This window comes from Meriones unguiculatus, chromosome 14, assembly GCF_030254825.1.
Source record: "Meriones unguiculatus strain TT.TT164.6M chromosome 14, Bangor_MerUng_6.1, whole genome shotgun sequence".
NCBI classification, from domain to species: Eukaryota; Metazoa; Chordata; class Mammalia; order Rodentia; family Muridae; genus Meriones; species Meriones unguiculatus.
Genome location: NC_083361.1, coordinates 84827774 through 84849229, shown reverse-complemented (window position 1 = coordinate 84849229; position 21456 = coordinate 84827774). Strand labels below are relative to the sequence as shown.

The 21456-nt window shown below is 50.8% G+C and overlaps 2 protein-coding genes and 1 non-coding gene across 3 annotated transcripts; 2 read left to right on the top strand and 1 right to left on the bottom strand.

Moving 5' to 3' along the window:
• The first annotated feature begins 1566 nt into the window (after window positions 1–1566).
• Rps3 (ribosomal protein S3) lies at window positions 1567–7177 on the top strand. The gene is made up of 7 exons (XM_021656296.2): window positions 1567–1720; window positions 2568–2698; window positions 2902–2995; window positions 3429–3523; window positions 5932–6119; window positions 6561–6757; window positions 7094–7177. The coding sequence occupies exons 1-6, from the start codon at window positions 1691–1693 to the stop codon at window positions 6752–6754; spliced, it is 732 nt and encodes a 243-aa protein (XP_021511971.1). The 5' UTR covers window positions 1567–1690; the 3' UTR covers window positions 6755–6757; window positions 7094–7177.
• On the top strand, window positions 6331–6475 carry LOC132647890 (small nucleolar RNA SNORD15). Its single transcript, XR_009586231.1, has one exon. It is a non-coding gene; the product is annotated as a small nucleolar RNA SNORD15 (small nucleolar RNA).
• Window positions 7178–11671: 4494 nt separating the features above from the next.
• On the bottom strand, window positions 11672–20608 carry Klhl35 (kelch like family member 35). Its single transcript, XM_021656306.2, has 7 exons — window positions 20461–20608; window positions 17541–18398; window positions 16327–16511; window positions 15538–15656; window positions 13919–14107; window positions 12924–13112; window positions 11672–12149 (listed from the first exon to the last, which is right to left on the bottom strand). The coding sequence occupies exons 2-7, from the start codon at window positions 18395–18397 to the stop codon at window positions 11961–11963; spliced, it is 1728 nt and encodes a 575-aa protein (XP_021511981.1). The 5' UTR covers window position 18398; window positions 20461–20608; the 3' UTR covers window positions 11672–11960.
• Between the last annotated feature and the right edge of the window lie 848 nt (window positions 20609–21456).

The following is a 21456-nucleotide window of genomic DNA, read 5'->3' as shown; positions in this document are numbered from 1 at the left end:
TGGGATTAAAGGCTTGCGCCATTGCTTCTCCTCCTCTTCTCTGGTCCCTCTGCTCAGCTATCACAGAACTTGCTTTCTTTTCCTTTTCTTTCCTTTCTTCCCCCCCCCCTTTTTTTTTTTAAAGATTTGTTTTGTTTTGATTTCAGGTTTTTTTGTTTGCTTGTTTTTTGTTTTGTTAAAACAAGGTTTCTCTGTGTAGCTTCGGCTATCCTACACTAGCTTTGTAGACCAGGCTGGCCTTGAACTTGAAGTGATCTGCCTGCACCTGACTCCCCCAAGTGCTGGGTTGACTACAGGGGAGCCCCGGTGCAAGATTTAAGATTTTTTGTTGTTGTTTTGATTTTTTTTTCTGGTGTCAGCATAGTGACGTGAGGAGCTCTGAGTTTAACCCGAACCCTGCCATCAAAAGGTCTGGGATGTTGGTGGTAGGAGATGGTCATGAGAGGATAGCCAGGAAATAGCTTCATCCGATAACAGATCAGTTTAACTCTGTTTTAAGATTAGAAGCCATCGAGTTACAAGGTCAAAATAAGTTTATTCCTGTCTAAAACTTCAGTTTGACCATGTTGACCCATTTTTCTGGAATTTGACATGTTCCACACTCTATATATCAGGGTGACCACCCTGATAAGATGTTCTGCCAAGTTTCCCCTGGAAATCCCCCAACCTTGAAAACTCCCCTAATCTTGAAATTTTTGTGCTGTATAAATCCCACATACTTCCATATGTGATGTTCTTTCAAACCCCGGTTTATGGAGATGGCCCTGTCTGACAGAAAATAAAGCCTGCTTAATAATACTAAAAAAATTTGTGCAATGGTCTTTGCTTTTGTCCGGGGGGATTAACACAGGGTGAAAGAGAGAGCCCTGAGCTGATCGAGCCACAGACACTGCAGTACAAGTTTCTGCAGCAGGTTCTGCTTCTGGGAAACCAGAGATTTGCTGGCGTGGACATCTGGGTCCCTGTAAAGGGATGTCTCTACATGGCCAGATTTATGCTATTCGACAGTCGGCCCCCAAAACCCTGGTGGTTTATTACTTTGACAGGCCCTCGCTGGTATCCCACCCTGCTGCAAGTCCAACAAGTTCACAATCCTACAGATAAACCCATTTCAGGGAGCGTAGAATTTTAATGTTTTAAAAAAGATGTGTGTGTGTGTGTGTGTGTGTGTGTGTGTGTGTGTGTGTTGGGGGTGCTTGCCCCAAACAAGAAAATAAAATAAAAATTACTTTTTATTTTTTTACAGTCATACTCACTCTGGAACCTGAGCCATTTGCCTGGTCCCCTAGCATCTGTAATCTCACAGTTGCTCTTTTCAAATTTATATTTATTTACGAATTTATTTTTGAGTCGGGGACTCAAACACCCCAAGCTGGCATGGAATTAAGGAGGACCTGAAATTTCTGATCTTCCAGACTTCACCCTCTGGAATCACAGGCATGCTACACCACGATAGGCACATTGACCATTTTCAGACCAGAATTAGAAGTGTACTTTCTGTCCTGCCTACACTACAGGTTGCTAGGTTACACGCCTTTTTCCCTTTTCGCCTCTGTAGGAGGAAAACTTCATTTCCCATGAACACGTGCAAGCGTCGCCGTCACGTAGCGTCGCGTCGTCGCTGGCGCTCTTTATAACCACTTCCGCCCGCGCGCCACTTCCTTTCTTCTCGGCGGCTCGCCTCGGCGAGATGGCGGTACAGATTTCCAAGAAGAGAAAGGTACGCGTCTGGGCCTGGTCTGGGTTCTGGAGGTGCCGGTGGGACTCGTGGCTCCGTGTCCAATCCTGGGGAGCGGCTACGGTCACCTGGCGTCTCCGCGGGCCGCGGATGGCCGCGGATTGGGTGCTGGGAGGCCCGGTCGAGCGCAGTGTGGCTGGGGAAGGGAGGAACAAACTCCTCAGGTCTGGGCCGAGGAGAACAGCGGGCGCCTCCAGTCTGGGGCTGGGCGCCTTTGAATGTTTCTTGGTCGCCATAATTAGCAACCCTGTGGCGCAGCCTAAGGGCGTGCGCCATCAGATCGAACCCAGCGTCCTCGGTAAGTGAAGTGCCGTGTTCGCTTCTCCGTGTGATGCAGCAGTCGGCCTCAATCGAAAGTCTCCTGACTGTTGGTGTGCTCGCTCTGGGGACCTCGAGTAACAGCGTTCCTGTGGTTAATTTTTTTGCCATTCAGTGGGGAGGAAGCGTGTGAAAATAAATGATAGGGTTTAGAAATGGATGGCCTGTTTGTGCGAACGCACACAGATAGTAACGCTGGTTTTAGGATTCGTCCTCTCATTTCCCAGGTACAAGTTAGTGTGCGGAATGAACGGTGGGTGTGCCACATGAGGACAGATTCTGGGTCCTAAGTGTGTAGAGCAGCTCATTCTAAAGCCCTTCAGTGAAGAAAAGTTGGGTCTGACTGGCAGATGTTTTCATTGTGCAGAATGCCTCACTGCTGCTGCTGTCTGTGGCATGGCTGAAGGCATTATGGTCAAAGAAGTGTCTTAATGATGACCTTCAAGCATTTGAGGAAGGGTTGCCGCATTCCTGCAGGGTTTTTTATAATGAACTTGCTTCTTTGGTTTAGTTTGTGGCTGATGGCATCTTCAAAGCTGAACTGAATGAGTTTCTCACTCGGGAGTTGGCTGAAGATGGCTACTCTGGAGTCGAAGTCCGAGTTACACCAACCAGAACAGAAATCATTATTTTAGCCACCAGGTAAAAATGTAGTTGCCTATAATCACTGTGTATACTAAGATGCTGTGCAAGTTTGCCACAACCAGTGAACCTGGTCTTGGTGAGTGTAATTGTCTTGACTGCGTTTGAAAAGAATGTACCTAATTCTTTCCATTTAACTTGTATACTTGCCTTGTGGTAGATGGCTGGTGAGATTGAGTAGATTACACCTTTCCCTTCTGCAGAACACAGAATGTTCTTGGGGAGAAGGGTCGTCGGATCAGAGAGTTGACTGCAGTGGTCCAGAAGAGGTTCGGCTTCCCTGAGGGTAGCGTAGAGGTGAGGTTGCCTGGCTTACCTATGGGGGGCGGGGGGGGTTAGTCTGAATTTAAATGTGGCAATCATAGAGTGGTACTTTTGGAAACCTTGGACGTGGCCAATGACTATTACTGGTTTGATATTTTGTCAGTTTTCTTATAAGCATCATGGGTGCAATGCATGGAAGGCCGAATCTATTACCCTGATACCCAGAAGGCAGGATGAATTTATGGAGGGATATTTTGGTGGTTTCATTTGTATATCGAAATGATATAGGTGGCTTGGCTATCTCATTTCTCTGCCTAGTGGTTTTTGGGGAAACCGATTAGAAGGGCAATTCAGCCTAAATCACTGCCATGTGTGGGTAGTGGAAATGCTTCCGTATTTAAGGGCTATTACAATGACTTAATTGAACATTGTTGAGTAATAGGCATGTACTTTGCTTCCTTTAAAGCTTTATGCAGAAAAGGTGGCCACAAGAGGTCTGTGTGCCATTGCCCAGGCTGAGTCTCTACGCTACAAACTCCTAGGAGGGCTTGCTGTGCGAAGGTAAGTGTTGTGAGACCTGATGGTCATGTCTTCATGGATCAGTGTGATGATTTTGTTAGCAGATAACCTCATTGACAGTCTGCTGGAGTAACAGTGTGGCCATGCTCTTCCTGAACTGTTGGGCTCACTAGACAGTGAAGGGCCTATTGTGGGTGACATGTGCCTATATATAGCCCCCAACAATTGGGAGACTTGAGTTGCAAGTTTTTTTTTAGTCATGGGCCAGCCTAAGCTACAGTATGAACCCTTAAAGAATAGTGCTGTAACAGGGTAATGTGTAGGGTACATTGGCTAGAAAAGAATCCTATCTGGAAGGGAGCATCTGTCTTTCTGCTTTGTGAGGTTTAGGGAGGCCCTTGATAGGTGGGCTGTAAAGCATCCTGCTGCTGTGCCTGTGTAGGGTATCTGCCTGGTGGATAGAGATTTAGTGCTTCTGGGATACTGCATGTTTCAAAGCAAGCTAGAAGTCATGTGGCTCTTCGAGTTCACTTTTGTGGGGACTCTAAAGAGACCGGTTCTAATGGGAAAGCTCAAAAATGAAACCATTGAAATCACTAAATTGGCCAGGTGTGCTATCGCCCGCCCCAGAGGAATCAACAATCAAAAGCAAGCCCTAGCTACATAGTAGAGGTTAACCTGGAGGGAAGGCCTTGTTTCAAAAAAGCTAAGCCTGTAAGCTGTGTGGCACTGAGAAGCGGTGCGAAGAGCATGTGAGGGTTGGGCCCCTGCCTAAGGTGGTCTGGTTTTGCTTTGAAAATTGTACAGCCTTGCCTTAGTCATGAAGCTTAGGTGTTGAAAGGGCCAAGTGAAGCTAGTTGTGGTGGTGGTGGTGCATACCTTTAACCCCAGTAGAGGCAGGCTTGGGTCATTGAGTTCGAGGCCAGCCTGTTTTACAGAGCAAGCCCAGAACAGCCAAGGCTACACAGAGAAGCTGTCTCAGGAAGAAAAAAAAAGGAAGCCCCTCTAAAAGATGATTTGTTTGTTTGTTTTCATACACCCTCATGCTCAGGTTCTTCCCCAAGCCAGTCACTGAATTACTGGGCAGGCCAAACTCACACAGCTATTTTCCAATTCTCTTATTTAATCTGTACTGTATAGATTTGTGAGTGCATGAAGACTAGAAGGCAACTGTGGATCATGTTCCCTTATTTTGGTTTTTTTTGTTTTTTTTTTTTTAAGACCGTTTCTCTTTGTAGCCTTGGTTGTCCTAGATTTGCTTTGTAGACCAAGCTGGCCTTGAACTCAGAAATCTGCCTGCCTCTGCCTCAATAGACTGCTGGGATTACAGGTGTGTACCACCATGCCAGGCTATGTTCTCTTCCCTTACACTGGTGTTAAGCTCTGTCAGGTTTTTGTCAGGTTTGCCTTTGTTTGGTAGCAAGTACCTTTTTGTGCTGAACTGTCTCTGCTGTCAGGACAGATTTTTTTGGAGACAAGGCCTCACTACAAAGTCCTGGCTGGTCTAGAACTTGCAGAGACCTACCAGCCTTTGCCTTGGAGTGCTGTATTAAAGGTATGCAGTACAGCCCACACCCAGTGGAGTGGGTATTTTTGAAAAGCACTTGCTTTGTGGCCTCCAGATAGCCCCTTCGTGAGAAGCACACAAAATAAAAGCCCCTAAGCACCCCAGTCACCAAGGGCTGTGCTTTAAGGGTCATGGAAGTGCTCTTCCACATCCAGAACCCATCCCACCAGCAAACCTAGGCATTAGAAGAACCTTTAGGCTTATGAAAAAAGCTGGGCTTGGTGGCCCATACATCTAATCGCAGCACTAGGGAGGCAGAAGCAGGAGGAATGAGACCAGCCTGGCCTAAGGCCATACAGAGAGCCCTGTCTCAACAAAAACTAAGCCAGGCGTGGTGGTGCCCGCCTTTCATCTCAGCAGGCCATCCCTGACTTGAAGGTCAGCTAAGGCTATGGTGAGGCCCTGACGCAGCCTTTCTGTGTCAAGACTGTGTCTCCGTAGCCTTCGCTGTCCAGGCTGGCCTCGAACTTGGGGACACCCCTGCCCCTGCCTACACAGGTGCTGGTGCTGGGATTGCTTTTTTTTTTAAGATTCATTTCTTAACATACACTGTTCAGCCTGCAAATACGTGCCAGAAGAGGGCACCAGGTCTCCTAGGTGGTTATCAGCTACCATGTGGTTTCTGGGACTTGAACTCAGAACCTCTGGAAAAGCAGTCAGTAGTAACCTGAGTCATGTCTCCAGCCCAGCTAGAGGTGATTCTAACGTTCAGGCCAAGGTTGGAAAGCATTGATCACTGAGTTGCTGTTTTGATAGAGCTCTGGTTTCTTCAGTCGGGCCATTGGAAAGTTATTAATGGGAAAACCAAGTCTTTTTTTAAGCTTTGTGGAATGGGCGGGCAGATTGTGCTTTTGGTAATAACAGATAAATCTTTTTTCCAAAGGGCGTGCTATGGTGTGCTTCGATTCATTATGGAGAGTGGGGCCAAGGGCTGCGAGGTCGTGGTGTCTGGGAAGCTCCGCGGACAGAGGGCCAAGTCCATGAAGTTTGTGGATGGCCTGATGATTCACAGCGGAGACCCTGTTAACTACTATGTTGACACTGCCGTGCGCCATGTGCTTCTCAGACAAGGTGAGCAGCTGTGCTGGGAACCCAGGGCCCATCTACTGTGCAGCTGAGCTAACTCTAAATAGTGCTGGTGGCTAGGAACACCTAGGGCGGGGTTGAGCATTTCCAGTCTTAGGTTGCATGTATGGAAGATGTTTGTTACAGGGGCTGTGACATGCACTGCTGAAATGGTCAAGCTAACTGTTCTTGTCTTAGCCATAGCCATCTGCGTGCCCTTCAGTGATGATACGATGACGAGTCAGAAAGGTCACGTCTTGCTCTTGGTCCTTGTCAGTGCCATGTTCTGTGGTGCTGTACGTGGTTCCTTTAGCAAAAGTGTCCTGCATACTGATTGATTTAGAGGCATTTGTCTGAGAAGGGACCAGATCTCAGTGCTTTTGAGCAGATACTGCTGTCTTGTGTAGGGGGAGAATTCCCATCTCAGTCCCAACCCTGGTGTCTTAGGTGTGCTGGGCATCAAAGTGAAGATCATGCTGCCCTGGGACCCAAGTGGTAAGATCGGCCCCAAGAAGCCTCTGCCTGATCATGTGAGCATTGTGGAACCAAAAGATGAAATCTTGCCCACCACTCCCATCTCAGAACAGAAGGGTGGGAAGCCAGAGCCACCTGCCATGCCCCAGCCAGTGCCTACAGCATAACAGGTATGCCTGCAGTGAGCTTCCTGGGCCAAACGTGGTTGGCTTGTTCCTTATACCTCTGGTGTTTCCTAGTGGGTATGAATAGCATTTTCGCTTGATGTGGGAGGAAGGATACAAGGTGGTTTGTGGTGCCCAGTTGACCCACAGGTCTATCAGAATGAGTTTTCAAGAGTTTCCAGATGCTCTTGTTCTTAGCCCTTCAGCAGCGGCCTTGTCAAGGTGGTAGCAAGCCTTTGTGCTGGGTGGTGTTTCAGGCTGACGCTGAGTGGGAGTGGGCACTGCATAGTGGATGAAAGCGTGCTGATGGGTTTCTCACCATTGTTATTTCTTTGATTCCAGGGTCTTGGCAGCTGCGTCTGGAGGCTGGATCTTGTCCTATTTAACAAAGACGTTTAATAAAATCTTGCACAAAGACATGAATAAGGCCTGACTGGATTGTGTCCAGTGTTCAGCTGGCTTGAGTTATGTTGGCCTGTGGAGCATTGCTTATTAGTTTAAGCTGGAGGGCTTGAGTGAAGCTGACCAGAGAAGCCGTGAGTCAGTGATGGCTGGTGACTGCAGGGCAGCACTTGACCCTGGGTTGTAAGCCGTTCAGGGTTAGAAGAGTAGTTCGGTTTTAGTGCTCATGACAACCCAGGTCCTTGCATATAGCAAGCGTATGTATTGTATTCACTCCCCATCTGGGAGTGTGCCTCTTCTTTCTCCCTTTGCTCTGTGGGCAGAGATGCTTTCTATGAAAGCCTGTGTGCTGTGGAACGCACACACCCTGAATGTAGAGCAAACTGGCCTGTTCTATCGTGCTGTGCTGTTTTAGTGTCAGCAGCCCTAAATAAAACGGGAGTTTTGGGTGCCACTGAGCTTAAAGCTCAGAACATACAGCTGTCTAGAATCCATATTTCTGAGTTCTGTACTTAATCCATTATGTTTGGAAAATTCAGAAATTGTCTAGCTTATTTACCACAATGTCTTTGAAGCCTTTCCTATTGATGTGTTTTGTGGGGAATTAAAATAAGCTTGGAAATCTGGTGCTATGTTTGGTGAGAGGCCTAAGCTGTCTGAGGGGTGGGGTGCAGCCTGGCTGGTATCCTTTTAGTTTGCATCTGTATGTCTTTGCATGGGGTTAAGGGCTTAAGAACACACTGACCATATCCACAACTTAACCCTCCATACATGTTGAGTACAGATGTGCCTTCCTTAAAAAGATACTCCTACTATGTAGTCCTGTCTGGCATCTGCCTTGGTATTGTGAATAAAGGTGTACAGCCATCTGCTTGATTAACCACTCGTGAATATAGGGCAAATGATTGGATTGTGAGTTCTCTAGACACTGGCACTGCTAAGAGTTGGATCCCTACCACTGAGTGCTCACAACCATCTTAACTCCTGTCCCAGGGGATCTGAGGGCCTCTGCATGCACATGGTGCACATTCAAAGGCAAAAACAGCCATAAACTGGGGAGGTGCCACTGGCTTTGCTTAAACAGTACCAGACACCAGTTACTCTTCCCCCCCCCCACCAATCAAATGGAGGGCCTTGAGCATGCTCAGTATGGTCTGGCACCCTCAGCTATATCTACTTGGTCTGCGCATAGAAGGGTCAGTGAGGTAGATTGCTTCTTTCCCAGTAGGTGGCGCTATAGCATTTCCTATTGAGTACAGAGAGGAAGGACTTAGGCAAATTTTGTCCCTCTGGCCAACAGGGATGAAGATTGGGAAGGAAAAACCAGGGGCTGGATTTGTCCTTGCCACTCACTGGAAATAAGGTTGCTTCAGTGCTGAAGTCTTGGGCACTTTGTTGGAAGTGGTTCTGTGGAGCAGGAGTGTGACCGTCCAGTTTTTGGTTTTTAGGCACGTTTCTGATTGGCTCAGAACCTTGTTTTCATTACTCTTTCTTCCTTAGGGCTTAGATTTTGATGCTAAAGACATTTTTCATCAAAGCTGTAGCATGTATGATTATAGCTCCCTGGGGCCGCTAACAACATTTAATATCGTTAATGGACAAATTCCATGACTAGCTGACAGCCTAACCTTCACTGCCTTAATGTTTATTTCTCTGAAGTTTACCTCTGTCTTCACCTCTGGTCTGAGAGTTAACATTGGACTCAAAGTTGGGAATAGTTCTCCAGCTCTCGTAATTAGAACTAAAACTGCAGCCCCCAGGAAGCTCTGACTCAGACAGGGGCAGTCATCCACTGGGTGAGATGGGGAATGCTGCAGTCTGCCTTATGTTGGCCCTTGTTTGTGGATAAGGCTCTGGAGTTGCCTGGAGCTCATTATCCTGCTTCTGGGTACAAGGTGTGTCTTTGCCTATTTTCCCCACCAATCTGCCAGGAGAACAGTCATATACCAGGTGCAGTGAACAACCCCATCCCCTCACTGTTTTTCTTTAGGTGTCTATTTTTTTTTCCTTTGCAACAGAGCCCTGGCCGTCCTAGACTCAGTTTATAGACCAGTGACTTGACCTCTTCTAGTGTGTTATCAAAACTTGCACCGTCTCCTGTACATGGCTCAGGACCAAATCATTAAGAGCTGGAATAAGTATTCCTGAGACAGTACCCATAAAGTGTGTTAAGGAGGCTGGGATTTTGAACTTGAGATCCCCCTGCTTCTGCTTCCCACGTGCTGGGGTTAAAGGCGTGTGCTACCATGCCCAGCCTTTAGGTGGCTTTGAGAGGGGGTCTTCACAGTTTCAGCTTGCCTGGGACACTATATAGTCTAGAACCAGTAACATCCGTCCTAAGTGAGCATTCCTTCGGATGCAGTGAAATGTTCACTATTAGCTGGGACAAATATTCTGGATTACGAGTCTGCAAAAGACTAATCCTTTGGGTCATGACCCCTTATTAAGGCTTCTTTCTCAGGAGTTGCAGATCAGATCCCTACATTAGGATTCATAACAGATATTCCATGACGTGGCAACGAAATAATGTTACGGAAGGGCAACTACAACGAGCTGCATGAAGGTTTGCAGCATTAAGGTTGAGAACTGCTCTAGCCACTTGCACTGCTTATGTACTTCAGTCACCACAGTTGTGGAGAACACTGATTGCTCCTAAATTTGTCAGACTATGTTCCACTGTTCAAGCACTGTAAGTTTGTGAGCATCAGTTAAAATGGTAAGTACGGCTTTAGAGGCTGCACCTCTGGTGGAGCACTTTCCTGGCATGCTTGAGGTCCCAGCTTGAGTAGCAAAAATAATGCAGCTCATTTCCCTCCAGTCACTGTTTGCAGAGGACAACTGGGAGCCAGCAGCTCTTGACTCCCATGGTGTGGGTGTCTGGGACTGAGCCCAGGTGGTCAGGAGCGGCAAGCTACACCTTTACCCACTGAACCTCTTGCTGGCTTTTGTTCTAGGAAGCTTCGAATCTAGGGAGGACTTGGCCAGTGTGATCAGTGTCACTAGCATCCTTTGGAACTGAAGTGCTGCTGTATGGCCCTGCATTCATCTGATCAGTTGGATAAGATTTCCTGTCAGTTTCCATGATCAGTAAAAAGAGAAATAGTGAATTCCACCCGATGTTTCCAGATTTTGGAAAGATGGCACAATATTTGAGAAACAAGGAAATGGAAGGCTGCTGGAATGGTTGCTTATTTCACTTTTGCATATTCCTTCTAGGCTGTCCCATTCTTGGCATGTTCTTAATTGTCTTTGTGGCCTATGAGTCCAGGCAGATTGGACATACACAGAATAGTATCAGGAATGTGAGTAGGAAGCTTAGGAGTGGCTGCTTGGCCTTTAGAAAGTGTCTATTCGGGAGTCTCCCGGATCTTCTAGAGGAGTTTTCCCCGGATGGGCTATTGTTCTGGGTAGCCATGTGATCGGTGCCTTTGCTTTGTCCTGAGTGTTGGCTTGGGCTGGGGACAGCAGGATCAGTGGTTTGAGCCTGCACTCTTCCCGCTGCTGTCATCATCAGCTGTGTCCAGATGGTCACAGTTCCCTAATCTGGTATTGGAGATCAGCTGGGACAACAGCCTTTGTGTCTGGCGGTGGTGGGCCAGTCCCAGCTGGGGAGACCCTGCAGACACGGCCCTGGGGCTCTGAGGAGGGGAGAGACTGGGAAACAGGCTCTGCTTCAAAAGGCAGTCTGGGTGCAAATGAGGGTTGGCAGATGGGGCCAGGCAGTACCCAGGGCTGCAGCTTGGCATCCCTGGGGTGTGTGCCCTTTCTTGCCACCTAGCAGTTCTGTCACTGTCCTGGAGCTCTGGGCCATACCAAGTGTACAGTAGCAACAGGGTTGTGCCTTGCACGGGTGTTGGTCTGCCAGTCAGGTGAATCCTGGCCTGAAACCAAAATGCTGAGCCTGGAGAGATGGCTCAGTCGATCAAGGATCTAGCTGCTAATGATGATTTGAGTTCAGTCCCCGGAATCCACGTTAGGAGAGAACCATCCCCATTATTTGTTCTATGACCTCCACACAGGTACCATGACACACAAGTTTTAGTATCTACAGTAACAAAAGTAGATGGGGTAATGTGTGTGGTAAAGGCTGAATGCAGGTGCTCCTCAAAAACTGATCTGTTGGGACCTGATACCTACTGTCATAGCATTAAGAAATGAGGATTGGTTACAAGGCTCAGTTGGCAGTGTTTGCCATGCCATCCTGATGACCTGAGTTCTGATCCCCAGAACTCGTGTGAAGGTGGAAGGAGAAAACAGACTCCACAACATTCTCTGACTTCCACATGTACTTCACACATGGCACACATAATACATTCATATTACAGTAAATGAATACAACTTTAAAAGAAATGGGGGCCTTTGGGGATATGAGTAAGTCACCCGGGATTAGTGTCATTTGAAAAAAAAAATGTCCTGTTCTCTCCTGCCAGTTAAGAATAAAGAAAAATGCAATTTATAAAGCAGAGCTCTCCTGACGGATTCTGATGGCACTTTGGCTCCTGGACTCTCCAATGTCCAGAACTGAGTAATTTACCTGTTCAGTTATATTCACATACTGGTCTAAGGTGTCTGCTTGAGTGGCCTACTGGAGTACTGGCAGACTGCAAGAACAGGGAGTGGGTGCTAGGGATGCCTTCTCCGGGCAAAGCAGGCATGATCTGGAACACACCCGGCTTTTGAAAAAAGGTTTATTTCTAAAAGAAGAGGGACAATAAGTTAGAGGGCTATTCACACGGAGGGTCCAGGAGGGGCTCCAGGTGCCGTGTCCTCATTTCCTCTGACTCCTGGCTGAGATCTCCAGGCTGAGTCATCTGCTCAGGCTCTGGACGATAGTGACGCAGCCATGAGAACTGGTGCAGCGCTGCAGGGATGGCTGGGCCTCTACCTGCCCACTGCTAGGGTCAAAGGTGAAGACGCTATTGGTGCTTTCCCCATGTTCGTCCCGCCCACCAAGGATGTGGACCTTCCCGTCACACACTGTCACGCCACAGCTCTCCTAAGGGGACAGACAAGACAGTTAACTGTGGGCTGCAGCCAGGGACTCTCTCGGTCCCTAGCCTGCCAAGCCACATAGCAGAGCCTTGCCCTACAGATGGACCAGGCAATGTGGATGGCAGGGAGACAAAGGGTACACTTGACCCCTTGAATGGCCTGGACAAGCTGCTTGCTCTGTGTCTCAGGTCTTATCTGCCCTCTTCAGTGTCACTGAATATGGTGTATCCTTCACTTGGTCATAGCCAAAAAGCTAAGGCTACGCCTGGAAGATCATATACATGGGAAAATAACATCATCCTACACTTACTCAGAAACGTTGGAAACCTCAGCCCGAATCATCCAGGCCCAAACTGACAGGAACCACCAACTACATAGTTTCTTTGGAGTTTTGGGGCAGCAAGTGGGGGGATTCAAGGGGCTGTGGGTGTCAGAACTTGTACCTCTGGTCACTGATGTCACTGGAGTGAGGACCTTAGCAAGTCCCTTGCCCACTCCCTAACTGGTACCTTTGAGGTAGACCGAACCTGCACTCAAGTCCCAGCACTTGACTTGTAGGCACACTGCCTTACTACCCAACTGATGGTCCTGGGCTAACCTCTCCAAGGCTAGTCTCATCTGAAATGAGCTGAGTGACCACTGGCAGGAAAGCAATGGGACCATATTTTCCATGGAGTCATACACAAGATCTCTAAGCCGTGAGCTCCAGAGCCTTAGAAGTGAGTCTGCACCTGAATGGGCCAGTTCAGGGGCCTGCCAGGGAGCCCCACTTACTCACCACAGGGCTGGGCAGGTCAGCTGCCTCTCCCCAGACATCTGTGCCAGGGTCATAGGTGAAAATTTTGCTCATGAGGCCTCCCACCACATAGATGGTGTCTCCCAGGGAGACAGCCTCAAGACACCGCTGCAAGAAGGGTGCTGGTGACCGCAGAGTCCACTGGTCCTCCTTGGGGTCAAAGCACTGCACCTGCAGGAGGGAAAACAATGGAGAAAGAGCCTTTCCCTGCAACGCCCCACTACCCATGTCCTCTTACCTCTGTCTCTAGGAATTGGCACATTACCGTAATTTTTATCCTGCTATGATTGGCTATGCAGTGCTGGGGGTCTAACCCCGAGCTTCCTGCCTTCTACAGCCCCCAGTTTTTAATAAAAATTTTTTCTGAATGGAGGAAAAGCATTTTAATAACTCTACCTCTCTCATCTAATTTTTAAAAAAATATATTTTATTTATGTGTCTCTCTGTGTCTCTGTATGCCTGCAGAGGCCACAAGAGCTAGAGTGAGGGGCAGTTGTGAGTCATTTGACAGGGCTGCTGGAACCAGATTCTGGTCCTTTGCAAGAGCAGCCAGTGCTCCTAACCGTTGAGCCATCCCTCCTGCCCCAATCTTGCCATTTTTAAAAATCTATGAAACCCACGAGCGGTGGCAGTGGAAGAGGTATTCTGCTGATTCACTGAGTGTCCTCTGAGGCCATCTCTCTCTCCCCCCCTCTCTTTTTTCTCTTGGTTTTTCAAGACACGGTTTCTCTGTGTAGTCTTGGCTGTCCTGGGACCCGCCCTGTACACCAGCTGGCTTGAAACTGACAAAGATCTGCCTGCCTCTGCCTCCTGAGTGCTGGGATTAAAGAAAGGTATGCTCTGGCTGAGGTCAAACTACCCCGAATGCTTACAGGATTCAGAAAATAGACGGGCTGACACCAGCGCCCAGATCTAGCCTGCACACAGTAGGCTATGCCGCAGCTTCTAATGGCCCCTAACCCCAGGCCTGCGCCCACCTTGTCAGTGTTGACACCGTCCTGCCCGGCGCCCCCTATCACGTAGAGCTGGCCCGCGCAGGGCGCCACGGCTGCAGAGCTCACGGCTTCCGGCAGGGGCGCCGTGGCCGCCCAGGTGTTGGAGAAGGGGTCGTAGCGCTCCACGCTGCGCAGGCGCCGCAGGCCATCGAAGCCCCCGACTGCAAAGAGCTGAGGAACAAAGGCCAGGGCCCTGGGACTCAGAGCTGTAACCGACTTCAGTGCCCCACCACTTCAATGGGAGCCCACCAGGGACGTCCCAGCGCGGCCACTGCCTGGCCAAGTTCCTCCCTCCCTAGTTCAGGAACCTTTCCTGGTCAACGCAGTTCAGGAGGCAAGTGTCTGAATGAAGAGGATTCCAGAAAACTCGAGTGGTTACTAAGGGCTTACCACCCACCCACCAAATTCCTGTTTTTGAATGCAGAATGACGTCTACAAAGATAACTGGCAGTATTTTGTCTCTAAGTGGCAGAGTTAAGACAGAATACCTGGGCTGGAGGGATGGCTCAGCGGTTAAGAGCACTGGCTGCTCCTCTAAAAGATCCGGATTCAATGCCCAGCACCCACATGGCAGCTCACAAACGTCCATAACTCCAGTTCTAGGGTGTCCATGGCACCAGGCATGCACGAGGTGCACATACATGTGCATGTAGGCAAAACACCCATACACATGAGTGCATGTAGGCAAAACACCCATACACATGAAATAAATAAATCTCAAACAAACAAACAAACAAACAAAACCCATACACATGAAATAAACAAATCTCAAACAAACAAACAACCCATACACATGAAATAAACAAATCTCAAACAAACAAACAAAACCCATACACATGAAATAAATAAATCTTAAACAAACAAACAAAACCCATACACATGAAATAAATCTCAAACAAACAAACAAACAAAACCCATACACATGAAATAAATAAATCTCAAACAAACAAACAAAACCCATACACATGAAATAAATAAATCTTAAACAAACAAACAAAACCCATACACATGAAATAAACAAATCTTAAACAAACAAACAAACAAACAAAACCCATACACATAAAATAAATAAATCTTAAACAAACAAACAAGGGGCTGGAGAGATGGCTCAGAGGTTAAGAGCACTGACTGCTCCTCCAGAGGTCCTGAGTTCAGTTCCCAGCAACCACATGGTGGCTCACAACCATCTATAATGAGATCTGGTGCCCTCTTCTGGCATGCAGGTGTACATTCAGGCAGAACATTGTATAAATAATTAATAAACACTTATTTAAAAAAATAAAAAAATAAACAAAACAAAACCCAAAACCTGGTCTGTTTGGTCCCAAAGCCCCAAACTTTCACGACTGAACTATATTCTTACAGTGATGGCTATTTATCTGGCAGGAGTGGTAATGCTGAGACAGGGTCTTGCTATTGTAGCCCTGGCTGGCCTCAAACTCACGACCCTCTTGCCTTGGCCTCCCAATTACTGCAGTGATGACTGTTAGCATTCTTATGTGATCTTGAGCAGGTCCTTCTCTTTTGGGGGTCTCAGGTCCCCCTTCCCCCAGATCAGCTCTGCCGTGGATCCCAGGGCAGCAGCCACAGCATGTGCCTACCTGTCCCTGCAGGGCGGCCATCTTGTGCCTCCACCTGCCCTTGTGCATCGAGGCAACCTTGATCCAGGTGTGCAGATGGGAGCTAAACATCCAGACATCACGGCTGTTGATGTGACCTCCTACGGAGAAAGAAACAGCTGTCTTCCCCTAGGCCTCGAACTCCGTGTCCCTAGATCCAAAGGACGGGAGGAAGGATTTCTCGCTGGGCTGGTGTAAGACTCGGCCTATTACCCACAGTGTGTTTTGAATGGAAGGAGAGGGTCTGCCCTGGGGCTCTTGAGGGACAGGCCAGTGAGATCCAGGGACGGGAAGGCAATGTGCACCAGGTGCCTGTGGTGGGTACCGGTTGTGCTCAGGGAAGCAAAGGAGGAGATGTATCCCTCAAAATGGTGGGCCAAGGGAAGGCGGAGTCTGCACAGTGATGGAGTAGAAGGTGGCCGGGTCTTGTTTCCTGACTAACGCTTTATCTTCATTTCCAGCCTCATCTCCCTGAGGTGCTGAGATTATTATACCACATCCACATAGGTCCATGAGGTTTACGGACCCAGAATGACCTGCTGAAGACCAGGTGGACTTTTGTCAGAGCAAGGGGCAAAGCCGAGACGTAAGGCCTCTGGCTCCAAGCCCGGCATCAACACTCCCAGCTGGGCTTGGCTCTGCAGGACGACTCGGTTTCAGCCACTGACTGCAGGGGATATGGGAAAGCCGGCCCACATCTCCTGACTGGAGGGAAAAGCAAGGGGTGGTGGTGGTGGGAAACAAGAGGCTCCCACTTCACTGTGCCCTCACCCGAAACGTAAATGTCATTCCGAAGTGCACAGGAGGCAAACTCGGAGCGTGTGTAACCGGGCAGGCTGGGCAGGGGCGTCCAGCGCTGGCTCTCTGGGTGGTAAGCATCTGCAAAAGGCAGCTTCAAGAGTCCCTTTCGGTCACACCCGCCAATGACCACAATCACTTCGGCGAGGTCCATGAACCTGGGGTGGATAAACCCAATACCTGTAGCTCCACACCCACGCTGGCTGGTGCCTTTTCATACTGCTCCAGACCTCCACATACGCTGCTGGGGATTACTGAACCAGAATGCTATTGACTCTGCCTCTAAGCCATATCCCTAGCCCGAGGGATTTGGCTTGCTTTTTCTGTAACCTCTATTCTGTTTCCGCTTCCTGAGTACTGGACTTACAGGCGCAGCAGCACCATGCCCTCACAGCTCCTTTCTCGCTGTTTTGATCACGGCCAGACAGGGCCATTGCCCTTCTGCCTACCCTGGCAGCTGCCACTGGAACCCACTGCCTCCAACCTGATCTCTGGTTACAAATAGAAAGGAGGCACCAACCCGTACCCCAGTCTACTCGCCTCTAAGTTACAGGAAAAAAGACCTTCCTTTCAGACCGTTAGGATTACTGTACCTTTCACACTGGAGAAAAACTGAGGCTCATGGATTATGGGCTCTCGAAGCCACGCTCAGTTTTGAATGTTATGAATCCTCCATCCTCAACAGCTAACGCACTGTGTCTTTCCCCTAGCCATCTCCAAATGGGGGAACTGCTATGAGCAAGATTACACGCACTTCCCCCAAAGCTCTCCACCACTGACCCTTTGGGTTTCTGGCCTCCCCAGGTTTCCCAAACTGGCTAGTGCTTTCCTAACTCATCTTGTGTCCCTGGCCGCATACTCATCGTTAGACACAGCATAATCCCTGTCTTCTGTCCCTCAGGTATGAAGGGCCATTGCGGACTCTAGTCTTTGGGTTTGGCATTGCACAGGTACAGTGGGCGTTTCTCACGCCTTTGTATGTTTACTAGCCCCGTGCGTCCCCAGAGAGCAGATCCCGCCAGGACCCGTTTCTCAGAATGGCAGATGGGGCAGGAAATGGAATACACCCCTCCTTCACAAGACTAACTCTTCGAGGCAGGGCGCTGGGCACCAGAAGGAACCGGAGCTGGGTGGTGGTGGTGGGGAGACCTTGCTGGGACGCAGGGCCAGCAAGCTGGAGGCCATACCTCCGCGGCCGGGCCCGCAGCGCGCCCGCCTCCCGGCCCAGGATGAAACAGGCGCGGGCCTCCAGCAGCAGCGGGCGGCAGTCGCCGCAGGCCTGCAGCAGCTCGTCCGCCTCCACCTTCTCCAGGAAGTAGGCGGGCGCCAGCAGCGGCAGGCGCACGTGCTCCAGCAGGCGCCGCAGCTGGCCGCGGCGGGCCGGCGCGTCGTGGCGCACCCAGCGCATGGCCGCCTCGAACACGGCCTCCTCGCGCGCCACGCGCAGCGCCGGGTCGGCCAGCAGCGCCGCCACCTCGTCGGGCGCCAGCTCCAGGAAGTCGGCGTGGCGCGTCACCTCCACGAAGGCCTGGCGCAGCACGCGGCCGCAGCGCTCGGCCAGGGGCGCAAGCGAGAAGGCGGCGGCCACGCGGCGCAGCGCCAGGCTGTTGGCGGCGCGCAGGCGGCCCTCGAGGAAGCGCGCGCACGCCTCGCGCAGCCCCGCCACGCCCAGCCGCTCGGCCAGCGCCAGCACGGCGGCCGCCTCGTCCTCGGCGCGCAGCCGCACGCCCGCGCCGTACACGTAGTCGAGCACCACGGCCAGGGCCGCCGCGGCCCCGGGCGCCTCGGGCCCTACCGGGAGCACGGCCGCTGCACGCTCGGGCCGGCCGGCCGCGAACAGGCCGCGGAAGTGGGCGCTGGCCGCGCTCAGCGCCGCGCGGTGGCACGGGAAGTCGCGGCCTCCGGCGCGCAGCACCACGTCGGTCAGGGTGCTGCTCTGGCGATACGCGTTGAGCGTCTGCAGGATGCGCTGCGCGTGGCAGGACGCGGTGCAGGGGGCCTCCGGGCCAGGCTCCGGCTCCTCGCTCTCCGGGCTCTCCCGCATCCTGCCGGGGAGAGAACACAGACCTCATCAAAGATGGGCTGGCCGGTGGCCACCCCGTACATTTAAGCCTTCCCTCTCTAGTTCACTCACCACTCACATCCGGCCATGCATCTGCTGTCCCCACCTCAACCCTGGCCCATCTAGACTCCTGACAGGCCTGGACCAGTCCTGCCTTCTGTGTCGAGACTTCCCTCCAGTACCTACTACAGCCACATTGCCCATTTCTCTAAGCTCGGCAAGCTTTCTGCCAGGCTCTGCCGGAAACAGATGGCAAACTCAAACAGGATCATTTGAGGAGGGTCAAAAAAGGGAGGGGGGATGGAACGATTATACAGGTCTAGACTGCAGTGTTTAGGGCTTCCAGCTGGGATTGAGCCATGTCACCAAGAGGAAGATTACCCAAGGTCTGAAGGGGAACCTTCAGGGCATTTGCTGGAACCTTGACAGAATGTCTGTATAGGGTTAGGCCCTTTTGTATGAGCTGTAGGATGTGGTAAAGAGATTCATGCTACCTTCAACAACAGTGTGTGTGTGTGCGCGCGTGCGCTCGCGCACGAGCCCCAGGCATAATCCCTGGCTTTCTGGAGCGCAGAGCTTGGGCAGGGGTCCTTTGAGAGAACTCAGGAGAATTGGGAGAGCTCAGAAAGGACAGTAAACATGGAGCTGAGTTAGGGAAAGGATTCCGGGGATGAGGAGAATTAGCTGAGTAAAAGCAAGAGAGAGAAAGATGTTTCTAGTTTCCAGCAGAAAGATCCAGGCTCTAGGGACCACACGAGGCTCTAATCCTCCTTTAGTCTGGAGTGATCTGACCTGGGCAGGGCACTGACCCCATCTCTGAGACAGGATCATACATAGTGCCTAGCCAAAGACCTGTAACTGCAGGCCGGGGTGTATGGAAGCCCTGGGTTTGTAGTCTGCCTGGATCACTGCTTACCTTTTCACTCACGCAGAGTGGGGGGCGAGCATGGAGTGTGGGTGAGTTGACCCTCACAGCTCTGAGAAAAGCCTTTTGTCACCCACCTCCTTCAGGAAGTTTGTTGGGAGAAAACAGTCACATACAGAGAGCCTGTCCTTTAGAGGTTTGCTGTGAGAGTCAACGAAGAGGTGTGAATGAAAACACATCGCAGGTTGCAGGCTGCACACTGGCTAGGGTTTGGCTAGGGTTTGGCTAGGGTTTGCTTAAGAATGCACAGCCAACACTTGGCATGGTCTGAAGATAGGAAGCCTCCTTTCTATGGGAACTTCCTCTGAGGCTCAGCTCTGCCTCTCTCTCTCCCTTCATTTCCCTCTACCTCTGGAGGGAAGATCAGCCTGGCTTTCACAGCTTATGCAGGCCCATGCTGAGCAGTGGGTCTCTTGCCTCATCGTCACAAGAAATAAGCTCCAGGTGGACAAGGACTGTTGCCCGGGTAGAGGCAGCCAGCTCAAGCCCTTCATGCACCAGGCTGTTAAGTCTAGCCCCGCTGCAGGACCTGCCACGGTGGAGGGATCAACCAGGGATCCACAGAGGGAGTGGGACAGGTCATCTGAGTGCAGGAGGGCTGTCCTTAGCTAGCCCAGGACACGGCTACTTTCTAGGCTGAGACCCAAGAAGGCCGGTCTCAGCATAAGGACAATCCCCCTCCTGTTGTGATAATCCTTAATTATGTTCACCTCCTAGGAGCTTTGCCAATATTTAGTGATTCTACTGCCACCTTCTGCCCTAGGCTCAGGGAACTGTGGCCACATGGAAATGAAAGACTCAGTTTCCACTGTGGAGTCCTGCAGTCTGAGGGCCCAAGGACATGCGGGAAGGTAGGGATCCCCATCTTGGGTTCCATCAGCATTCTCCCATCTCACAGTCCAAGCACCTCACGGCTCATGGGCTGACTGAGTCTCAGCCAGTGGAAACCGGCTCAGCACACCGCTGTCTTGCTATCCCTCTCGATACTCACACCTCCACCCCGCTCTCCCCCACATCCTGATACACAGCACAGGCTCACCCTTTGGATGGACACTTTCCACAGCAAGACAGACTTCCAGCCAGGCACCCCAAACCCTGCCTCTAGGTACTTAGCTCTTACCTGGCCACTCCCTCTTCCAGAGACTCAGAACTGCTGCTCTGGTGCAGACGCTCGCTCACTCCTCTTCCTGCCCGTGCCTGTGCCTGCTGCTTGCCGGCTCACCCGCTTTCCTAGCAGCCTGAGCTCCTCTGTTTTTATTCTCGCTTTGCCTAGCCTCCCACTTGGGCTCAGCTGCGGGAGGACAAAGGGACTGGACGCCAGGGGGGAGGGGAGGAGAGGGAGCTGGTAGGAATGGGCATTGGGCTTTTGTTCTGCTCTTGGACCAGGCTTGAGAGGGAGGGGTGAGGAGAAGCATGGGGATGACTGTGTGTGAAACACTGAGGGACCCAGGGTGTTTTGAGGAGTGGGGGTGACTTGTCCAGGGTTTGTTGGGTTATGTACAGGGTATCCGCCTCAAGTGGAAGGGGATGTTGTTAGCATGTAGGTGTCCTAGAACTTGTATGTGTGTGAGTGCATGCAACACAGTGACTGTGGAGCGCTGGGGTGCTTGGGCTGTGTGGACATGTGAGTGCATGGCTTTGGATGTAACCAGAACGTGGCTGCGATTGCTACGGATCCAGGTCTCCCTCCTGCCCCGGGCATGTTCCTCCCTCAGAGCGCACCTGTCACTGTGCGTCTTTGCATCATCCATTGTATTTGTGGGTTCATGTGCATGTCAGGGGCTTGTGTGCAGGAGAGATGAGTATAACGTGTCTGTGTGCACGCAGGCTCGTGCCTATGTGACAAGGATCTCTCTGTGCTCCGGGCATCATGGGTGTGGTCCTGTAACTGCGGTGTCTGAGTGGAGGAGTGTGGGCCTCTTGGACAGGGCACCGTGGGCAAGGACGTGCTGGCACTGAGCAGACTGAGTTGGATGGAAAAGAATGGGGCAGCTCTGGGTCTGCCTTGCCTTCTGGAGCCAGAGAAAGTGGCTCTTTGGAGCTTAGCACATGAGCACGTGCTGCCTCCGAAGGACTGCCGGGCCTGGAACCCATGGAGCAGACCTTGCTGGCACAG